General features: G+C 43.2%; 1 protein-coding gene across 3 annotated transcripts in view; it reads right to left on the minus strand.

Moving 5' to 3' along the window:
- Positions 1-2,913: 2,913 nt before the first annotated feature.
- The window catches only part of KCNIP1 (potassium voltage-gated channel interacting protein 1), a 342,826-nt gene continuing 324,242 nt past the window's right edge, over positions 2,914-21,497 (minus strand). For all 3 annotated transcript variants that reach the window (XM_066591093.1, XM_066591092.1, XM_066591091.1), the window contains 6 exons: positions 18,841-18,910; positions 17,855-17,925; positions 16,256-16,363; positions 14,767-14,871; positions 10,336-10,398; positions 2,914-3,353 (listed from right to left, as the gene is read on the minus strand). In XM_066591093.1, coding sequence (XP_066447190.1) covers positions 3,306-3,353; positions 10,336-10,398; positions 14,767-14,871; positions 16,256-16,363; positions 17,855-17,925; positions 18,841-18,910 — 465 coding nt within the window. In that variant the 3' untranslated portion in view covers positions 2,914-3,305. The remainder of the gene's footprint in view (positions 3,354-10,335; positions 10,399-14,766; positions 14,872-16,255; positions 16,364-17,854; positions 17,926-18,840; positions 18,911-21,497) is intronic.

Here is a 21,497-nt window from a genome sequence, read left to right on the forward strand (position 1 = left end):
AACGAAGCTGCATTCATCGTTCACAACCACTGCAACTACAGTGGCTCTGGGAAGTCTTCAGACCCTTTCACTTTTTTTTACATTTTGTTATTTTGTGGCCTTGTGAAAATTAATTTAAAAAACTATTTTTACCCCAAAGTGAAGACAGAATGTTAGCAATCCTTGTACATTTTTAAAAAATAAAAAAACTAACATTTTGCATTGACATAAGTATTCACACCCTGTAACCAGTGCTTAGTATTCACCTGGCAGCGATCACAGCTTCCAGTCTTCTTGGGTATGATGCTACAAGGCTTGTGCACCTGGATTTAGGGATTTTCTGCCATTCTTCTCTCCAGCTCTGTCAAGTTGGATGGGGACTGTCTGTGAATGTCATTTTCAGGTCTCTCCAGAGATGTTCAACAGGGTTCTACTCAGGGCTCTGGCTGGCTTGAGGACATTCACAGAGTTGTCCCTAAACCACTCCTGTATTGTCTTGGTTGCGTGCTTAAAGGGGTTGTCCCGCGGTAGCAAGTGGGGTTAAGCCCTGTGCGGCGCGAGCTCGCCGGAGCGGCCCCTTCAGCGCAAGCGCGTCTAATCCAGGGAGAAGGTGGCTTTGGTCGGCGCCATGGAGACGGGGACGCCAGCACCGGAGCAGGTAAGTGTATAACTTCTGTATGGCCAATATTTAATGCACGATGTATATTACAAAGTGCATTAATATGGCCATACAGAAGTGCTGAACCCCACTTGCTACTGCGGGACAACCCCTTTAAGGTCACTGTCTTCTGTCCAGTGTGAGGTCCCTTGTACTCTGGATCAGGTTCTTATTAAGAAAATCTCTGCTTTGCTCCACTCAGCTTTCCATCAACCCTGACCAGTCACCCTGTCCCAGCTGCTGAAAAACACCCCCACAGCATGATGCTGCCACCTCCATGCTTCACTGTAGGGATGGTATTGGGCAGGTGATGAGAAGTGCCTCCAGGTTAGGTTTCCAACAGGCACAACACTTAGAATTGGGGCAAAAATTCAATCTTGGTTTCACCAGATCAGATAATCTTGTTTCTTACAGTCCTTTAGGTGCTTTTTGGCAAAGTCCCAGAGGGTTTTCATGTATGGTCTGGGCAGCACCCCTGTTAATTGTAGTCAGATGAACCTGTAGCAGTTTACAGCGTAAACAACAGGAGTGTGTGGAGCAATAAGGGTGTTCTAGGGGAGGAAAACCCTGTCCCAAGAAAGGGACATCAGAAGAGAGCATGCATGGGGCAAGGCTGGGGTGCAGGCAGCCCCCAGAAGTAAAGTACAATATGTAAAGAAAAATAAAACTCCTGCGCTCAGGGATACCTCTGATGACACCAAACGATAGATGAGGCCACAAAGGTCAAAACTAGAGATGAGCGAACGTACTCGGTAAGGGCGATTTCGCAATCGAGCACCGCGATTTTCGAGTACTTCACTACTCGGGTGAAAAGTACTCGGTTGCGCTGTGGGGCGGGGGGTTGCAGAGGGGAGTGGGGGGTAGCAGCGGGGAACAGGGGGAGCCCTCTCTCTCTCCCCCCCACTCCCCGCTGCAACCCCCCGCTCACCCACAGCGCCCCCGAGTACTTTTCACCCGAGTAGTGAAGTACTCGAAAATCGCGGTGCTCGATTGCGAAATCGCCCTTACCGAGTATGTTCACTCATCTCTAGTCAAAACTCTTGTGGTCAATGTATCACAGTTTAGGTAAACAACACCTAAAAAGAAGAATTTTTATTTATTGATCTGTTGATCTGTTGGAAGTTTCTCCCATCTGCACACAGGATCTTTGGAGTGCAGTCAAAGTGACCACTGGATGACCAAGTGACCACTTTGTTCCTCTCCTACCGAGATCCTTCTCCCCTAAATACTTAGTTTGCAGCTCTAGGAAGAGTCCAAACTTCTGCCATTTAAAAATTATGGAGGCTGCTGTCCTCTTGGGAACTGTCAGTGCAGCAGAAATGTCTTTGCATCCTTTTCCAGATCTGTGCCTTCACATAATCCTATCTCTGAGTTCTACCAGTGGTTCTTTCCTCCTCATGGCTTGGTTTTGGCTCTGATATGCATTGTAAGCTGTAAGCCCTTATAAAGACAGAGTGTATGTTTTATAATTATGTCCAATCAACTGAATTTACCCCAGGTGGACTCTGAGGTGTAGAAACATCTCAAAGATGATCAAGAAAAGGAGGCTCCAGAGCTACATTTCATGTCTCATACCGAAGGGTCTGAATACTTATGCCAATGCAAAATGTATGTACATTTTTAAAAAATAAAAAATTAGCATTTCTAATGTTCGGCTTTCTTTTCGCCGTTATATGGTACTGAGTGCAGAATAATGGGAAAAACTTGATTATTTTTAATTTGCCACAACATAACAAAATGTAAGAGAGTGAAAGGGTCTGAAGACTTTCCGAAACCACTATAATCACTATTATCTTCAGTGGTCGTGTGCGCATGAATGCACATGATTGCTACAGTTGTCATTGCTTCCTGAATCAACGGGGGCACGTTGGTGGCATTGGACCGAGAGACAGTGTAAGAGGGTAATGGTGCTTTTATTTTCCTGGGGTACATTAGTGGTCAGAAAACCACTTTAATATCAGCAGTGTGAATACTGTCCAGGTTACTAAAGGTGTAAAATATCCAGAAACAACTGGTAAGCTAAAGATCAGAAACCACTGGTGTAACTATAGGGGATGCACTTGCACCCGGGTCCAGGACCCTTAGGGGACCCATAAGGCCTCTCTTCTCCATATAGGGAGCCCAGTACTATGAATAAAGCAATAGAGTTGGGGCCCTGTTACAGGTTTTGTATTGGGGCCCAAGAGCTTCAAGTTACGCCTCTGGTCAGAAACCATTCAGTTTGACTAATGTGTGATAAGAGACGACATCAGATATCACTGTAGTGTGTTCCTTAAACATATATAAAATTTTATTATTAATCATATAGCTTCCAATCTCAGTAAATGTCTAAAGAAGGTAACACCACACGGTAGTAGATCTTTACTCGTTCTAACAATATCGGGTTAGAAAAGCAGAAGCATTTACAAGGAACAATAGAATGTCTACAAATAACCTAGAAAGTAAAAAAAGGATATACAGTATGCATTCAAATGAACATGCATTCCAGTCCAATGTAATGGAAAAGAAATGTGGACGTTGTTGCTTCTATGGATCCATAGAAAATGAATTTCTTCAGTATTGAAAAATGTTTCAAATGTCAGGACAATACATTTCTGTGGTTTGTATTATTTCCCAAGGTGAAAATATGTTATATTGTTCTTCTCCATAACAAAGATTGTTCTTGGCGTTACATAACGTTCTCAAACAGTTGCAACGACCTCATAATATTATCATCCTGAAACAAAGACAACACAAGCCGAGTTAAGATGCAAAGCGTGTTATATATTCTATAACCTGCTTTATGTGATACATCATCCTAAACAATATTCTAATTCCGCACTCTAACAAAGCAGTTCTACCATTTTTACCTGTTTTGTTTCTTTCTGGAGCTCCAATGCCTGCATATTAGCCCTGAGACATGAAAGATGCAGCATATTTCGCTTATTCACGTTTAGTATTTTTTATCAGTATTTTCCACAACCAGGAGTGGAGCGTACCCAGGAAGTATAATGGAAAGATTTGCTTTTCTTCTGTATTTTGATCCCACTCCTGGCTTTGGCTTACTGATGAAAAATACTGACGTGCGAATAAGCCCTAAAGGCAGCTTCACATGAGCATATGCGCAAAAAAAGCTTGCCCCAGTGCAACGAAAATACTAGATATTAGGAAGGCCAAGTTGGATCAGCTTAGTGATGCCCTTAACTTTATTGACTGGCATAATGTTCTCAAAAATAGGAGTACAAACAATAAATGGGAAACGTTTAAAAACATCCTAATTACTTACTGCGAGCAGTTCATACCGTACCCGAATAAAAGACTTAGCAATAGGAGAAAACCAGTGTGGCTTAATAAAGATCAAAAGGGGGTAGTAAAGAGCAAAAAGAAAGCGTTTACTATTAAGGCCCTTTTTCAGACGAGCATGGTTTACAATCTGCTACAGCAGTGTGTAAGCCACACTTCTATAGCAACCAATAGGATGCTATGGAAGCGCCGACACTGAGCTTTTTTACTAGCGCAGAATCTGCGCTGGTAAAAAAAAGCTAAGACAGCGAGTGCCAACTTGCCTGTCAGCTCTGTACTGAGGCGCTGTCCATGGTGCTGACCACAGGCTTCTATGGGAGCAGTGGCAGCACTCTGCTTGCAGCCCAGACATGTGAACAGGCTGCTCCATGGAGCAGCTTGTTCACAGCAGAATTCCTGCATGTCAGCAGCGTGGTTTACATGCTACTGTAGCAGCGTGTAAACCACGCTCATGTGAACGAGGCCTCAGACAAGAAGGCAGCGAGGAAGCACTAAAAACCTATAGGAAAAAATTAAATTATGAAAAAATGTGAAAAAAGCAGCAACGATGGAGACAGAAACTTATTGCCAAAGAGAGTAAAACTAACCCTAAACTGTTCTTAAACTATATTAAAAGTAAAAAGATTAAGTGTTGTCCCTTTAATAAATAATGTAGAAAAATCTATTAAACAGTTTTTTCCACAGTGTATTCACAGAGGAAAATAAAATGAAGTGACTACTATGTGTGGGAAAGATCGAGCAGCCCCTGTCTTCCCGTATTTTTTTCAAACTCCTGCGCTATGGTGTGGAGTTTGAACATATGGAGGAGGGAAAGAAATCCCTCTCATTCATGTGCAACTGGCAAGCGTAGTTGGGCATATAGCTGTCTGTTTTCACCCTTAAACAGATGACTGTGATGCAAGCAAACTTTAACAAAGCGAAGCCGTTGATTTCAATGGTTTCATTTTCACAGGCGTGTTTATCATGTGATATTCCTATCCCTGCCCTAACTTTAAGATTTTTTGGTTTTTGCGTGCAACAGCGCGATGTTTGAATGGTAAAAAAAAAAAGACATTTGACTGGTTTATGCGCAAATACGCTCTGTAGCAGCGAGCGTTTTTGTCCATACGCACATCTGTCAAAGCCCTAAGGAAGCATTCACACAGCGTTATTGTACACACTATATGACTATGCCTGGGGGTTCTGTGACAGCTGCTGAAAACAGAAACATGTGTCCATTCTTTTTTATTGTGAAACGAACACCTCTTTTGCGTCTGTTTTACAAGGTTTCCATTTGTTTCTGTTATATTTGCAGTACAGCATAACATAGACGACTGAGGTGTCCATTTCACAATAGAAGTCAATGGCCCCATCTGCTTTCATCTCGGAATTCCATCACAGCTATTTTTTCAGTAGCTTTCACGGTACCCCTGAGCATAGATGTACAGCGTGTGTCTATGCTCAGGGGTACCGGCCTGCTTTACCTCCATGCTGGCAGCACTGTGGGTGATGCCAACGATACTTCTATAAAACAGCGCAGGAGTGAGCATCACTGGGATGAGCTGCCAGGTATTGTTTGCCCAACAGTTCGTCTTGCCTAAATGGGGCTTAAGTCTCATGGGACCACTGCTATGACTGAAGTAAGCAAAGTGCACTCAAAGTGGCCGGCTTCTGCTATGATAGGGTCAGGTCACCGTCTGTCATCAACAGGAGATGCAGATACCAATCTGTGTTGATAGTCCCTGGAATGAACACCAGTCCAACGATGGTTCCCTGCATGTATCGTAGCAGATGGAGCCCACTTGAGGATGCTTTGCTTGTGGTATTTCGAGTTAACCTGTTCCTTCCCATGACATCCAAGTACATCATAGGGTGGGAAGGGATTACTCCTCTGCTCTGTGGTCCACTGGGCGGTCCTTCAGTGACTGACACCTACCTCTGTCCCCGCAGTCATTCACAGAGAGCTGTGATAGGACCGCCCACTGGACCTCTAAGTGCAGAAGGAGCAGAGATGTAAATGAATACAACAAGTTCTACTGACTCTCTCCCCATAAAACTATATATCATTCTGCTCGGCTCCACCTGCTCTATAACATGATGCCTGCAGTTTACACAGCATGCTCAGGCCGACATGTTCTACTGTACATCTTTATAGTGGTCACAGCTCTATTCTTCAGATACCCAAACTCCAAATTCCCTGCATGGGTGTAACTTCAAAGCATAACCTGCTGGCTAACTGCAGCTACCACCAGGGGGCAGTTTAATAGCTGATTACATACTCTTACAGTGTATTGTTGTACAGTGATGAGTCAGTATGCTATAAACTTCTATGCTCCTTAAGGCTGGCTGTCCAAGAGCGGGGTGTCATAGCGAGATCCGCGGCGATAAATCGCACGTGGAGCTCACATGACACTCTTTCCATAGGACAACTATGGAAAGCGCAGCCTACTGCACACGATTTTCCGCTCGCAGGATTAAAATCTCCACGGTGAGCCTATCATTAATATAGGCTCATTGCGGAGACCTTTCAGTGCTCCCCAGCAGCAGAATATCGCTAGCGATATTTCGACACGGCTGTGTACTGGCAGCCTTATGGTGACCGTAATCAATCAACACATTATCTTTGTTTTTTGCTATTTTTCAAGCCAACAACCATTATTCACTTGTTACAGCAGGTGGCGCCGTTTGAACCTTGTTTATTTTTCTGGATTGATGACGTGCCATATACACACATAATGGGTGCAGCCACTCATACCTCAGCGGCCATGTGCTATACCGTAGCTGAAGCCAGGCGTTGTATGCAGGGGTCACATGGATGTATAGCACGTCATCGCTCCAGAAATACATGCAAAAGCAGTCAGGAACCACCACACCATCAGTGCCGCAGCAGCAAGAAATGTAAAAAATGACACTTTTTCTCTTTTTTTTGTAACCCTTTTCCTGAAGCATATTCAATTTCCCAAACTCTCGGACATCCCACTTAAAAATTCTGAAACCTTTAGTTTGGCAAAATTATTCCTTCATTTAATGCAATTATGGACATATAAGGGAATTCTAAGGTGTGTAAAAGTCACATTTGTTTTAGCAAATAAACATAAATATCACTTCACATGATTGAAGTTGTGGAAAACATTTTCAGACTAAAGGGAACTTATCATCACCTATGAGCACCGTATGGTGCTCGTAGGAAGGTCCTGAGGCGTTTAGGGATGTGCGGTGCATGCTTATATGGCCCCCCATTCCATACAAGTCGGTACGTTGACAGCGCAGCAGAGTTATCCCTGCCTGCTGTGACTGCACCCATAGAGAACAATGTATTTGCACGTACATAGTCTGCAGAGATGAGTCCGCTGCATTGTCTGCAAGCCACAGTGTGAGAACAAGGAACTGTTCAAGTAGACAAAGCACATCCCTGGACTCCTCGGGACCCGTCCTATGAGCACCGTAACTTAAAATGACAGGTTCCCTTAAAGTGAAATATTACAGGACACATAGATAGGTTGAGAAAGTTATACTGGTGGATGACAAGCGACAGAATGTCAACGGCTGACATCTTTAAAACTCTGCGGAAATGAAGACACATGTTCATTTCTGTCGACATTTCCTAGACCTAGAGTATATGGATTGTGACTTACAGCTAGTGAGAGTATTTGTTAAGAAATGTAATTTTTTTGATCCTGTTTCTTGTACAAAAGCATCAGAAAAGAAATCCTTTCATGAAGTTGCTATGTTCATAGATAAAATGGAGACAGGAAAAGAAGAACATTCCTGAAGTCCAAATGGCTAGCTTGGAAAAGAAAAGGAGTTAATTTGCTCAAGAACAAAAAAAAGGAATTTCTTCCTTTAAATATTTTTTTTTTTTTACAAAAGATATACTGCATAACAGCAGCAGCAGAAGAATGAGTAGATGACACATAACACGCATTACATATCTCTAAAGCCACGTCAGCATACAAATCAAGTATGAATCAAAATGTACCCTGTAGAGGCTCATAGAAATAAATAGAGCGGTCTCACTGGACTCAGATGGGTAAGAATACTAAAAATAATGGAGCCTGATAATTAACCCTATAACTCCCTACACCCAGCCATCTACTATAGCCCTAGCACAAGGCCCAAGAGCAACCACCCTGAGAAGGGCGATTCTTTCAGGATCCTGTCACCTCAAGATAACTAAATGCATCCTGTCCAATTTTAAACTTATCCTCATTAATTAATTTAACTCATCCCTATGTTCCACCCACAGTTTCATTAATAAATCCTAGTTCTCTATCTACACCGTCTTGCCTACTACTGTATTTGTGTTGTTGCCCTCCTCCAATCCCCAGTTCAAACACTCTTCAAGCCACCTTGCCATCTTCTCTCCAAGTACAGCTGCCCAATTAATGTGCCGTCCATCCATACTATAGAGCTTGTAGGCAACAGAGAAGTCCAAGGACCCAAATCTCTCCTTCCTTCCTACACCAGTTCTTGGGCACTTGTTAACTTCTCTTCTCTCCCAATACATCTTTAGTGTGGCCCATGGTACAAGTAGTGTTTAAGAAAATACTACATTAGAGGTTTTTGCCCAAAACCTATGACCTAAATCCCTGAAATCATTGTTAAGGTACTTTCTTCTGTCTCTAACTTTGTTTTTGGACGGATGTGCGCCATGGCTGCTGGATCCTTGCCAGCCTCTCCCTGTCTATTGGCAATCTGTAAATGTTAAAATTAAGCAACCTGTAGGCAATACAGTGACAATCCCTGACTTTTTTCTCCTATCTGTTCCTCTAATAACGGAATCCCCCATTACCAGAACTGGTCTAGCCTGCCCTGTACTCCTCTTCCTCTCCTTCCTGAAGTGGACAATCTCATGGATATCAGAAATGGGTTCTTTTTAGCAGCACACCCACCCCTGAACAGACATCCCCCTCATCTGCCAACTTGGGAAACTTGCTGAAATGTGCTACTTCAGGACTAGCTTCCCTGATACTCTTGGCTCTACTCCACCTTTTAACTGTCACTCAACTAGCTGGTTTATTTTTTTTTGGCATTTCCATGTTTTCATTCATGCTACCTCCACATCCACATACCCCCTGATAAGTGCCCGATGAGTGAGCAGCAAAACCCCTTTCCATGAAGTGGATGTATTGCAATGTTGAAATTTACTGGTTCAGACCCAGGGGTTGTACAACACTATGCACCCTAAAACGGTGCACAAGATGCACATTGGATGGCATTGCTAATCATGGACCACATTGTTAATAGTGGGGACGGCATCATTTATGCAAGTGACTTCACAAGAGTGTAGAAAAGACGTAGCCCCCTTCTTAACCCACTGAATCTAAAGTCACCAAGTGTTATCACATACTTAAGACAGAACACATTTAGACCAAGACACACTAGCAAGACCCACATTTACTTTCTCACTATGCTTTTTAAACTGTTCTTTCCACATTACTCTGATTTCCAGATACCCCCACTATATAGCTTAGATCCTGACATCCCCCATACTCTCTGTGGTGGTCTGCATCCAGGGTGTCAGCACTATGCCAGTCCTGTCCTGTTAAATATTCCATGAATGGGCGTTTTTCCACAATAAAATTTTCCTGAGAATAATTGAAGGTGGATTCATTTAGACTCCCGTCCTGCTGTTAAGGGCTGTGTTAGCACTGTGTTTGAATCAACTACTGCTCCCTGTGTGTCTGTACCTAAGGAAATATGTTCTTTCTGAAGTTCCAACCCACTCTTCAGTATTTCACTTCACTCAATTCTCTTAAAACCAAAGGCATTTCATAGAGATTCCAAAAGTTTGCAGACTAGCATTGTTCATCATAAACTTACTTATCTGAGCTCCAGAGACGCGACCCCCCCCCCCCCCCCTCCCTCCCAACCTCACTAGACTGAATCTCACAGCAGGCAGAGCAGAACCATTTTTTAAAATGATGAATAACCATAGACATCATTATACACCAACCAGAAGCAGTGAAGAACTGCTGCCAACAGCCATTTATCACTTAAAAAAAGTTCCTGTGTATATATTATTATGGCACTCTCGTGGGACTTTTTGATTCTTTTTCAGAAGGTCCACCTAATGTGTCCTGCGCTGGTCACACATGTTCATCAGTCCCACGGTTTGGATCCTCTTATACATGATCAGTGATGCCTACTATTGTGCAGGCCAAAAAATGAAGAATCAGTGCAGGATTAGCTGCTTGTTCTCCCCAGCACTGGACAGCACTGGTGGATGTTCCGAGAGGGAATCAGAAGAACTCCGGGGGTGATATAGCAATATGCAACTGTGATATCTACATAAGATATTTATTTATGATTTTAATCAAATAGTTATGTATTGTGTGATCTAATAGAAAAAAACATAATAATTAATAGTTGAACTGTAACACTGTAAGGCTTAATATAACCACAAACAAAATAAAGCAATTGCTATAATTTCCTACCTCTTGACATGACTCAATGAATTCATCCAAGGTTACAACTCCATCTTTATTTTTGTCCATTTTCTAAAAAAAAAACAAAAACAAAAAACAACAATAAAGAAGTAGTTGTTGTAAAAGTAATGCTTAATCCATTAAAAGAAAGAATCATACACTCACTGTCAAAAAACCAAGCACTTAGAAGGAGTTGATGGAATCAAATGAAAGTTTCTCTGAGTGATTGTAACGTTTATATAAGTGATTATAATATCAGGCAAAAGGATAATTTATTGCGGAAAACTGAACCCTTGAAGGGAGGCTCTAGTATCCTGTTGGGCTGCCTCTAGTGTTGCAGCATCCCATAGGGCAGTGATGGCGAACCTTTTAGAGACCGAGTGCCCAAACTGCAACCTAAAACCCACTTATTTATCGCAAAGTGCCAACACGTCGGGGGCGGGGCTTATCACGACGTATGATTTTACCCCCGTCGTTCTAAAAAGGACAGGGCCGCTTCAAAATAGACAGGGAGCACATTTTGACTGCTTTTAGGATGCGGAAATACTGCAGAATGTCCTCAGCGGAAATTTCTGTGGAAAATTCTGCAGCATTTCCGCATCCAAAAAGTAGTCAAAATCTGCGCACTGTCTATTTTGAAACAGCCCCGCCCATTTCTGCCACCTGTAAACATACCCCAGCGGTAATAGTGACACCCCCCAGCAGCCCCAGCGGTAATAGTGACCCCCACATCACAGCGGCCCAAGCGGTAATAGTGACCCCCACCCCACAGCGGCCCCAGCGGTAATAGTGACCCCCACCCCACAGCGGCCCCAGCGGTAATAGTGACCCCCCACCCCACAGCGGCCCCAGATGTAATAGCACCCCCCACCCCACAGCGGCCCCAAAGATAATAGTGACCCCCCCACCCCACAGCGGCCCCCAGTGCATTAGGGACATTCCACAGCTGCCCCAGCGGTAATAGTGACCCCCACCCCACTGCGGCCCCAGCGATAATAGTGACCCCCCCACCCCCCCTCAGTGCATTAGGGACACCCCCAGCGGCCCCCAGTGCAGTAGTGACACCCCCCCAGCGCAGTAGTGACACCCCCCAGCGGCCCCCAGTGCAGTAGTGACACCCTCCAGCGGCCCCCAGTGCAGTAGTGACACCCCCACTGCGGCCCCCAGTGCAGTAGTGACACCCCACAGTGCCCCTCCCGAGACCCACATACTTACCTCCTCCTCCTCCTGTAAGCTCTGCTCCTCTTCTGGTCAGCGATGGTCCCGGCATGCATATTAACTTTTTCTTACCCACTTCTGCCTCAATAGGTAATTCCTAGCAACCTGATTGGTTGTTTGGTGAATCAGCCAACGCAAACAACCAACCAGGTCGCTGGGAATTGCTGATTGCGGCAGACGTGGGGAAGAAAGAGTTAATATGCTTCCGGCACACACTCTGACTTCAGTGTGCTGCCGGACGCCTCCCCCCTCCCGGCGGAACCAAGTAGTAGGAGACGTCAGGGTAGGGGGGAGGAGGATTCCAGCTGCACACTGAAGTCATTGTGTGCCGGGATCAGCGCGGCTAGCAGTGCCGTTTGTGAATGCCGGCAGGGGAGCCGCCGCCCCTGCTGGTATTCACAATTGGTGAGCGGCCGATTGGGCGCGTGCCAGTAGGGAGGGCTCTGCGTGCCGCCTCTGGCACGCATGCCATAGGTTCGCCACCACTGCCATAGGGTGACCCTGGACGGCACACGTGGAGGAGCTGGGAAGGTAGAGTCGCGGTGGCACTTACCAGGCTTCCTCCAGGAGGTACACACGCTGCCTCAGCCAGAGAGGGATGGCAAATAAACATGGAAACAGGATTTAAGGTTGTCACGAGTGACGCCACCGTTTCGTTACCCACCGGAATGACCCTCGGCGGTAAATAAATAAATGAGCCACAGACAGTATTAAAGTACCTCATGTCTCTGGGAATGGTCAGGGCCTGGCAAAACTTTATTTGTAGAAAACTTGGTACAAGGGGAAGGGGAAGTCTCCAGAGGAGGATAGGGGTAGGTCAGTACCTCTGCATGGTGGTCTCGGCCTTTTCTGGACACGCTCACTCTAAAACTGTCTCTCTCTCTTTCTTTTCTTGCACTCTCTCTTCCACGGTTCCTGGTATAGGACCCTCAGGATACCTTTCCTCTTCCTCTATCACCTCACCACATGAGGGTTGAATGTACCCCCATGTGACTCTGAACACTCTGTGATGGACTCCTAACTCCAGACTGATTACCACACCAAAAACACTTATACTTATAATCTCACACATACAATGTGACAGGACATAAATTGATACTTTGCAAGCATCTCCCAGTCTCATGCAAACATTAACCACTAGCTTGCCGCGGCTGTGCAATACACGTAACAAAATGACAACTTTGCACAGCACATCTACAAAAGACATGACACGTATGGAGCAACATAGACTTCTGGCCACTACAGTGTAGATGGAAGATGTGATATAGGCAGGCATGGAGGCTCTAGTAGCCTGTTGGGCCGCCTCTAGCTTGGATCCAAGATGTGATACAGATGGGCATGAAGGCTCTACTACCTTGTTGTACCACCTCTAGCATGGATACAAGATGGTGGTCTCATACATGCTCTATTGGCGATAAATCTGGCAACTGGGCAGGCCATGGAAGTGTGGCAAAAATTTGGAGGCATTATTGTGTACAGCCAAGCATTATCCTGCTGGAAAAATGCCTCTTGGAAGCCATGAGAGGATCACATGTGGCTGCAGGATGTCCTGAACATATCGCTGAGCTGTCATTATCCCTCGTACCAGTACTAGGGGTGACCGACTGTCATATCCGATGGCCCCTCCAGACCATCATACCAACAGTGAGGGCAATGTGCCCCTCCACAGCAAAAGCAGGAAACCTGGATTTGTTGCTGAAGACAACCCGGTTCCACTCCATAGTGGTCCAGTTTTGTCACTCACGACACCACTGCAAATAGATGTGATAATAGGTGGGTGTCAAATGCAGTACATGTAATGGATGCCGTGAGACCAAATATATTTTAGCCAAGCGCCTTCAAATGGTTCTGATAGACACATGGGCCTGTAAAATTGTGCAATTTGTCTTTGGATGTCGGGCAACGAAACAGTTGGAGCTGCTCATGCTTGTCGGACAATCAGACGATCCTCTCTACTGGTGGTCTGTCGAGGGCATCCTGAGCCTGATCGCCTTGCGTGTGTGCTCTCATGCATCCACTGGTCCCAACACTTCTCAGAACGGCAAAGGGGGCAGGCTATTTGTCAATATGACTATCCAACTTCTCGCATTCCAATAATGCGCCCCCTCTCAAACTCTGGAATCATAGAGACGTCTAGTGGTCAACAAACTCTACAGAAGTAAAAAAAAGTGGTTCACTACACAAAAGTAGCCTCTGAGAACCTTTATATAGGCCAGGGCTAGAATCACCTTTATGGTCTCAGGTGGCAAGACCATTCATCTAATGATGCCAAAACTCTAATCACGTGCCTGACAACTGTATGACGAGTTTTGCAGAAAAATGACAACTCCTTCTAGATGCTTGATTTTTTTTTTGCAAACAGTGTACACTTAATTTGAGACTAATCACATTGTTAACTATAATTCCTAATAGAGGCGATGGTGAGTATCAAAGGTAGTACACGTAATGGGCGCTGTGAGACCAAATGTCCTTCAGCCAAGCTGGCCCACATGGAAGACAATTCATCGATTCAGCCATCCAGTTTCTTGAATTCCAATAATGCGCTCCCTCTCAAACTGTTAACTGAGCAAAATCTCTTTGATTGTGTTGTAGAAAAAGAGGTCCACTACACAAACGGAGCCTTTTTTATAGGCCAAGCGTGGAACCACTTTTAGGGCCTCAGGTATCAAGACTGTTCATCTAATCATGCCACAACTCTAATCTTTTACATATCTGCCTGAGATGCAACTGCTTGCCGAGTTTTGCAGCAAAACTATAACTTCTTTTAGGTGCTTGATTTTTTCTAAACAAAGTGTATACTTAAAGCTGTTTGAAGAATGGAACAAACGTTTGACTCATTGGCAAGTCTAGACCTCCTTCAGCAGTCCGCATCCTTCAAGAACCTGATTGGAGAGGGTATTTCTCTGCCCTTTGCAATAGACTTTCGATGAGTGTCTGCATCTCTCCTATATGCTCAACTCTTTTTCTTTCTTCCATTCTATCTTCCTTCTTTTTCCATTCTTCTTTCTTGCTCTTTGCACTATCTCTACTGTATTTCTTCTTCCAGTGGTATCTGTGGGTTTGTTATGTCGGGGCTTAAGACCCCTTTTTGTTCTGGATCATATGCTTAACACCGGCCGGCTTCTTCATCCTTTGGAATTTAGTCATGTTTTTTCTGGTGATTGGAACCACTTCATGTGAAGTGAAGTACAATTACTGTGTAAAGAAGAAATAAATACTAACCTGAAAAAATAAATCCACATGTTGCTTGGGGGCATCTTCTTTGAGTATAGGGTAGGTATATTTTCCCATCATGTCATATATGGCTTTAACTATATCCATCATTTCCTGTTAAGAACAAATGAGTATGTGAATGGAATTTAGACAGGTAGCTAGATTATATATTTCAGAAGACAATGTAAATTACAGCGTGCGATCTATAATATGGTTACTATTTTGACTAAATACATAGAAAGTAGTCAATGAAGAAGTTACAGTATTTATATGGAGGCAGAATGTTTTATATGAACAATATGTGACATTTTATTTATTTAGTATGTGTGCTAGAATTATGCACATCTTTCCTGGTACTACTGTGTATTAGTTTTCCTCACTCTCCTTCATTTGAATGTATTTGCGCTGCGCATTGTGCGTGCGGAATTAGCGCTCGCTATACGCAGAGAATAGAACACACTGATGTCAATGGGTTTGTTTCACATTAACCCTTTCCAATCCAATTTGTATCCTGGTTTTCCTAGGGGGCTTACTCTTTTCCTGCCGTTATACAACAGCGCTATCTGCTGGCTAAAGCCAGTACTGCGTCAGGTGACATGTTGGACAGGCTCTGACAGCAGAGAGGCTGGCAATATACAGTAAGAAAACCCTGACGGATGTCTTCCAACATCGAAGCTGTACAGCTTTAAATCATAATGTCTTCAGAGGTTAGTGAATTGGTTAATGACTTTTTTGCGCACATAAAAAATAGGACCTGCTCTATTTTCCTGCGCAATAGCGAACCTAGCTAAACTCCCAACCAGCCCCCTTCCCTTGCCAGCAGCCTGCAAGGGGCGGAGAGGGGGAGGGAGTTTAGCAGAGTTGCACTCTCTTTCCCTGGCGGACAGTATTCCGGGCTGCGGCGCACCTGACCGTCTAAATGCGCGAGAAAAAGGGTAATGCAGTCACAACTTGGTTGCGGCTACCTCTCGTTCATGTGAAAATCGTAGTGCCTGTGTGAAAGACCCCTTACAGGTACATGTGGGGAGATTCTCAGACAAATCTCCTGCATGGCGGCTGAGAAGATATGCATATCAGATCTAGCTCTACGGGCATAGACTTTGATCAGCTGCTATTCAAACCAAGATGGTCCAAATTTTTTACAGAAATACATACACTAATCACCAGGAAATGGAAAGGCTCAACAAGGTGAAAAGCACCGTAAACACTTTTTTATATTAATTTTGATTCCTGGCATGGTTTTAGTCATTTTGACAAGAAGGACAGTGGTTCATGCAGTACTATTCTGCTTTTTGAATCCACCAAGTCCATGGAGGAGCCACATCAGAAATTACAGAACGTGAAGGATCTCCTGATAGAGGACACCTACTGGGGTCTTATGGAGCCTCTCGTAGAATATATATGGATTGTTTAGCAATTGCAATTAAGTGAAAATATCTTGACAGGTCTATTGTAAATTCCTGACAACCCCATCAATAATATTTAGTGTACTATGTACCTCTTTGTTGATGTACCCATCTTTGTTTAGGTCATAGAGATTGAAAGTCCACCTCAGCTTTTCATGAATTGATCCTCTTAACAAAATTGACAAGGCTGCTACAAAATCCTACAAGAAAAGTAGAGTACATTAGTGAAGCCATAATCATCATGAAGGCTACCAATTCTAAAGCATGTGCTGATATAATAATAGATTTCTTTTTTTCACGTTTTGACTGCTGTATTTGGAGTATAGAATAATGCAGTTGACTTCAGTATTCTATACTACACATATAACGGGAATGAACAGAAATCCTCTCAAATGGATGCCAAAGTGGTGTCTGTTTCATTAATGGCAGCAAATTATTCAGTTCATATCAGTTTGGTGGTTCGGTCACAGCACTGCTTTTGGTGCCTGCGATGGAGACCACAGACAGAATCCCACAGTGCAGTGAAAAACAAACATGCAGTTTTTGATGTGGGTTTTTTGACCCAAGACCACAAGTGCAGATAAGAGATGAAGGTTCTGTCAGTTCAGCACTCTGGATGATCTCCTATTAAGCCTTGGGAGCGGTTCACATTAGGACTTTACCATCTGTCAAGTTTATACGTTTCAATACAAAAAAGTTCTAGAACATATTGCTTGACGGACTCTTTGACTATATTCGTTGAAACATGGTTGAAAAGTGCATACTTCTGACTATGTTGACCAACCTTCAATTTCTATATATTGTGGGATCGAAAAGTGTAGCATACAATGGTTTTCTGTCCCACAAAAAAAGTATGGAAACATTTATGGGTTTTTTTTTTTAAGATTATCATCAATGGAAAACGGATGAAAATGTATGGCCGTATGTTTCCACTTGTATATTATCAAATACCTTAAAGATTAAAAAAAAAAAAGTGTTTGACTTCAAAACTTTATTAAGAAAATACGAATTTACATTGAAAGACGTTCTTTTTTAATGTAAAAACAGGCACAAACGTAAGGCTGACGTACATGAAAGTCCCAATGTGTGCAGCCCCTTAGACTGCAGTGTCTACATACATTGATAAGTAGAAGCTTCAGAAATACAAACAGTGCAAAATTAAACCCTATTGCAAAAATTCTTGTTAGCCCAAAATACATGCATTTAAATGAAAAAAAAAAAAAATTTCCCCCATAAGGTGTTCATAGCCATAGTTTTCCAAGTATAGCATGTAATTCGCAATCCGTAGTCTATCAGCCAGTGCTAGACCGGGGTTCCTTGGGCCAACCAGTGAAGTTCATCCTGAGCGATCCTCAATCAACAAAGAGCATCTACACATCCACTTTCAATGACAAGTAATTTTTGTTCTTATCATTCTGTAGACAGGACAGATCATAAATAAAGCTTAATAGATTACCTATTTATGAATGAGACTGTAAGAAATACACCTTAGAGACAACTGCTTGATTCCAAAAAAAAAGCTTCAAGTGAGGTTATCTTCTGCTGGATCACTGGGGACATTATCGTTGCAGAGACCGTTCCCTCATGGGAGATCCACTGTTGCCCTAGTGGGGCAGTCGGACCGTGACGTCAGCACTGATTTTACACATTTGCATGTTATTTAATTAAAAAACAAGCAAACAGTGATTTACCTCAAATTTTACTGATCCAGACTGAGCAGCATCAAACGCGTTGAACAGATAATGTGCATACATGCTTGCATCTGTTGAGTGGAAATAAAAAAAATATATAGGTTATTAGAAAAATGTGAAAAAAAATATTTATGACAAATTATACACAATACATATAGGAAAACAATTAATAATTACAACAATTCTGGCCTTATAGAGTTATACATTATACACATAGGGTGATTTCCTAAAAGGGGTTTTCTGAGAACTCCAAACATTGGTAGCAGTGAGGGGATGGAGTATGTAATAAAATAAAAAAGGTACATACTCCTCTCCCACCGTGCCCTGCTCTACCGCCGTCGCTGCTCTGATCTTCCACTTACATCAGCTGCAGTGATGTGGGCTGTTGAACCACGTGACCATTGTAACCAATGGGAGATTTTCAGTGACGTCATCAGTGACATCAGGCATCTACATTAGAAACCCATGTGACAGATTGACGGGACATCACCTGTAAGTTGTTGTGGCGGCGGTCCAGCGCCACTGTGAGTATGTTACTTTTTTATAGGTTTGGGTAGAAACTATATAAAAGTAATGACTCGGTAACACCTTTAGGGTGACTACACACTAGCGTTTGCGAATTTGCTGTTTTTTTTCTCCCCAGGTGTCTATGGGACTTTCTAATGTTAAAAACGCATCACGGCAAAATCGCAAATTGCGCGATGCGATTTTAACATTACCAAGTCCCATAGACCCCTGGAGAAAAAAAAATGCTGCGAATTTCACAGTGAAAAAGAACTGTAGTGGTTAGTCACCCATAAAAAGTGTAAATGTACTTCGAAAAAACTTGACGTGTCATAAGGCCAACTAAAGGTACATTTCTGTATCATTTTTCCATTTTTTTACAAGCGATCAGGCAATCTAGTATATGACTATGTGCTAATACTGCAGGTAATTATGTCGCCTGGTTCCATCATACAATGATTTGTATCATATAAAGTACTCACCTCCATGAGGAAAGAATTGTGAATAGATTTGCTTAAATGTATCTTCATTAACAACTCCACTAGGACATTCCTACAGGCATGTAAAACATATGTTAGTAGATGTAATAGCCTAACAGTCAAATAATGAGTTAATACACAATGAGACCCTGCAACCGTCATCACAGATCATCTTATAAAGTACCTTGCTCCCTCGGACTAGTATTACTACTCTTGGTTGTCTCACAGATCAGAGGGGATATCCATGTAGCACCAGCGTCATAAAGGAAAAGCCCTATACAGTAAGACAAAGTTCACACGATTTGGACGTGTATCTCACGCACGCCGTCTCGCACGGGCTTCCTGGTTTCATTTTTTTGTTTAATTTCCTGACAAACGTAGTGTACCGTGTTTTTTACGCAGTTATAGAGAACAACAGGGCTGTATTACGCATAATACGCGGTAAAATAGAACATGCTGTGTTCCTTTACACTCACATATTATATGCAATGAATAAAATGCTAGTGTCAGTGTAACTGCGAAAATCGATGTATTTGAATTGCTGCGATGTACCGCGCATTATATGTGTGTACACCGCGCGCCTAATACGCAATTCTAATACGCTTGTGTGAAGCTGGCTTTAGGACGCTTTCACATGGACAAGAAAATCACGTGAGATGTACAAATCTCGCACGAATATGAACCCCATTCTTATGAATGTGGTCATATACATGAGCGATTTTTTTTCCCCACATCACATCGCAGTGCGAGGAGAAAAAAACGCAGCATGTCCTATCTTTGGGCGTTCCCTCTGTTTTCAATGGGGCTGGAAAACACATGGCGTGCAATGCAACGTTTCAGCCCCGCCAGAGGGTCGCTACCTTAGACACATGCGATAATACGTATTAGCGCATGAACTGTGTTTTGTTTATTTTTTCAGACAATTTAAACTCCACACTTGTGCGTGGGAGTTTGAAAAAAATAGCAGGAAGTTAAGTCCTACCCTATCTTTCTCGCATGTAGTATTATCTACAGTCGAAAAAGATAGAGCAAGTCCTATCTTTTCTCGTGTAGTAATAATGTGCGGGAATCCAGATTGAAATGAATGGTTTGAAATTCAAGGACTTGAAATATAAGCCCTACCCCGAAAATAAGCCGTATCTGAAGAAACAAAAAATATATACATCACCTAGAAGCGCTGTCCGTGGCTCCCTTGCAGCTTCTCCCTGGGTCCCCGACACTGGTAGTCTTCTTCTCTTCTGGCAGGGGATTGAAAAAAATCCACCCTTCTGGAAGCGCTTAGCCAATCAGAGCCAGCATTCGATGAATGGCTGTGATCGCTAAGCGTCAGCCAATCACAGCCAGAGCTTTCAGGAGGTGGGAATTTTTCAATCCCCGGCCAGAAGAGATAAAGACAAACAATGGCGGGACCCAGGGAGAAACTGCTGCAGGGTCGGAGAGCGCTTCTAAGGTGACGTATACTGTTTTCTTTCATTTTTTCCCGCAGTTAGGGCTTACATTAGGGCTTTGATAGTAGGATAGATAGAACGCCAACAGCACTCCCAAAAAAAAACACTTTAGTGGGCAAGACTTCAATCACGGTGCAAGCTCCTGTAAAAAGGCTTTGACCCTTAGGCCTCCAATCGCATATCCCCAAGTAGAAAAGATACGGGCAGCACTCAGGAACTCGGTAGCAGATCCATACGTATAAAAAGTATCAATTTTTTTTCCTCTGTTTAAAAAGCACAGACGACGTTTCGACCATATACTGGTCTTTGTCGAGCAAAGTATATGGTTGAAACATCATCTCTACTTTTTAAACAGAAGAAATAAAATTGATACTTTTTACACGTATGGATCAACTACAGAGCTCCTGAGTACGGCATCCATCTTTTCAACTTGTGGAAGTAGGATTTCCTACTGTCAAAGTTGAATCCCACCGCAGGAAAATCGCGTTTTTGTCCGATGCGATGCAACAGAGAAGAAGACTCCATAGGAAAACATGGGTTACAAAACCTTGCGAGTCGCGGGCATATCGCCGGACCCGGAAGGTTTTTGTGTTGGGATGTCGCATTCTACAAAACATCGCATGTGTGAAGGAACCCATAGGAAAGCATGGGCTTCACATACATGCGATTTGTAGCATTGCAGCAACGCAACAAAATCGTGCGACTTTGTCACCCGTGTGAACAAGGCCTTAAACAGATAGATGATGTCAGCCCTCAACTAAGAGCAGAAAGGAGCAGCACCTCAGCCAGCTATATAAAGGCGGTGCACAGAACCTACACCACAGCCACAACATGGTAGGAAATCTCTAATGAGGACTATTTAGAATATTGATTTATATTCCATTTAGAAAGTAAATGAACAATAAAAATTAGTGCCAAAGTGTAATGTCAATAAGAATGCACATCCCTGCCAGTAACCATAAAGCATTATTCATGCTGTGTTTGCAGTGTACCTGCATACTGTTGCATATCTTGCACATTAATCCCAAGAACTGCATATCGGAAAGTCTATTATGCTTTTTATCACTGATAAATAGTCACTGCACTTGTATTAATATGATAGTCAACGTGACAACAAGCAAAAGTGCAAATCACTTTTTACTACCTAAAATGATGCTTTTGTGCTGAAAAAGCCCTCTAAGGTGACAGTCACTAGGGGTCTCCCTTCTAATT

This window comes from Eleutherodactylus coqui, chromosome 2, assembly GCF_035609145.1.
Source record: "Eleutherodactylus coqui strain aEleCoq1 chromosome 2, aEleCoq1.hap1, whole genome shotgun sequence".
Lineage (NCBI taxonomy): Eukaryota > Metazoa > Chordata > Amphibia > Anura > Eleutherodactylidae > Eleutherodactylus > Eleutherodactylus coqui.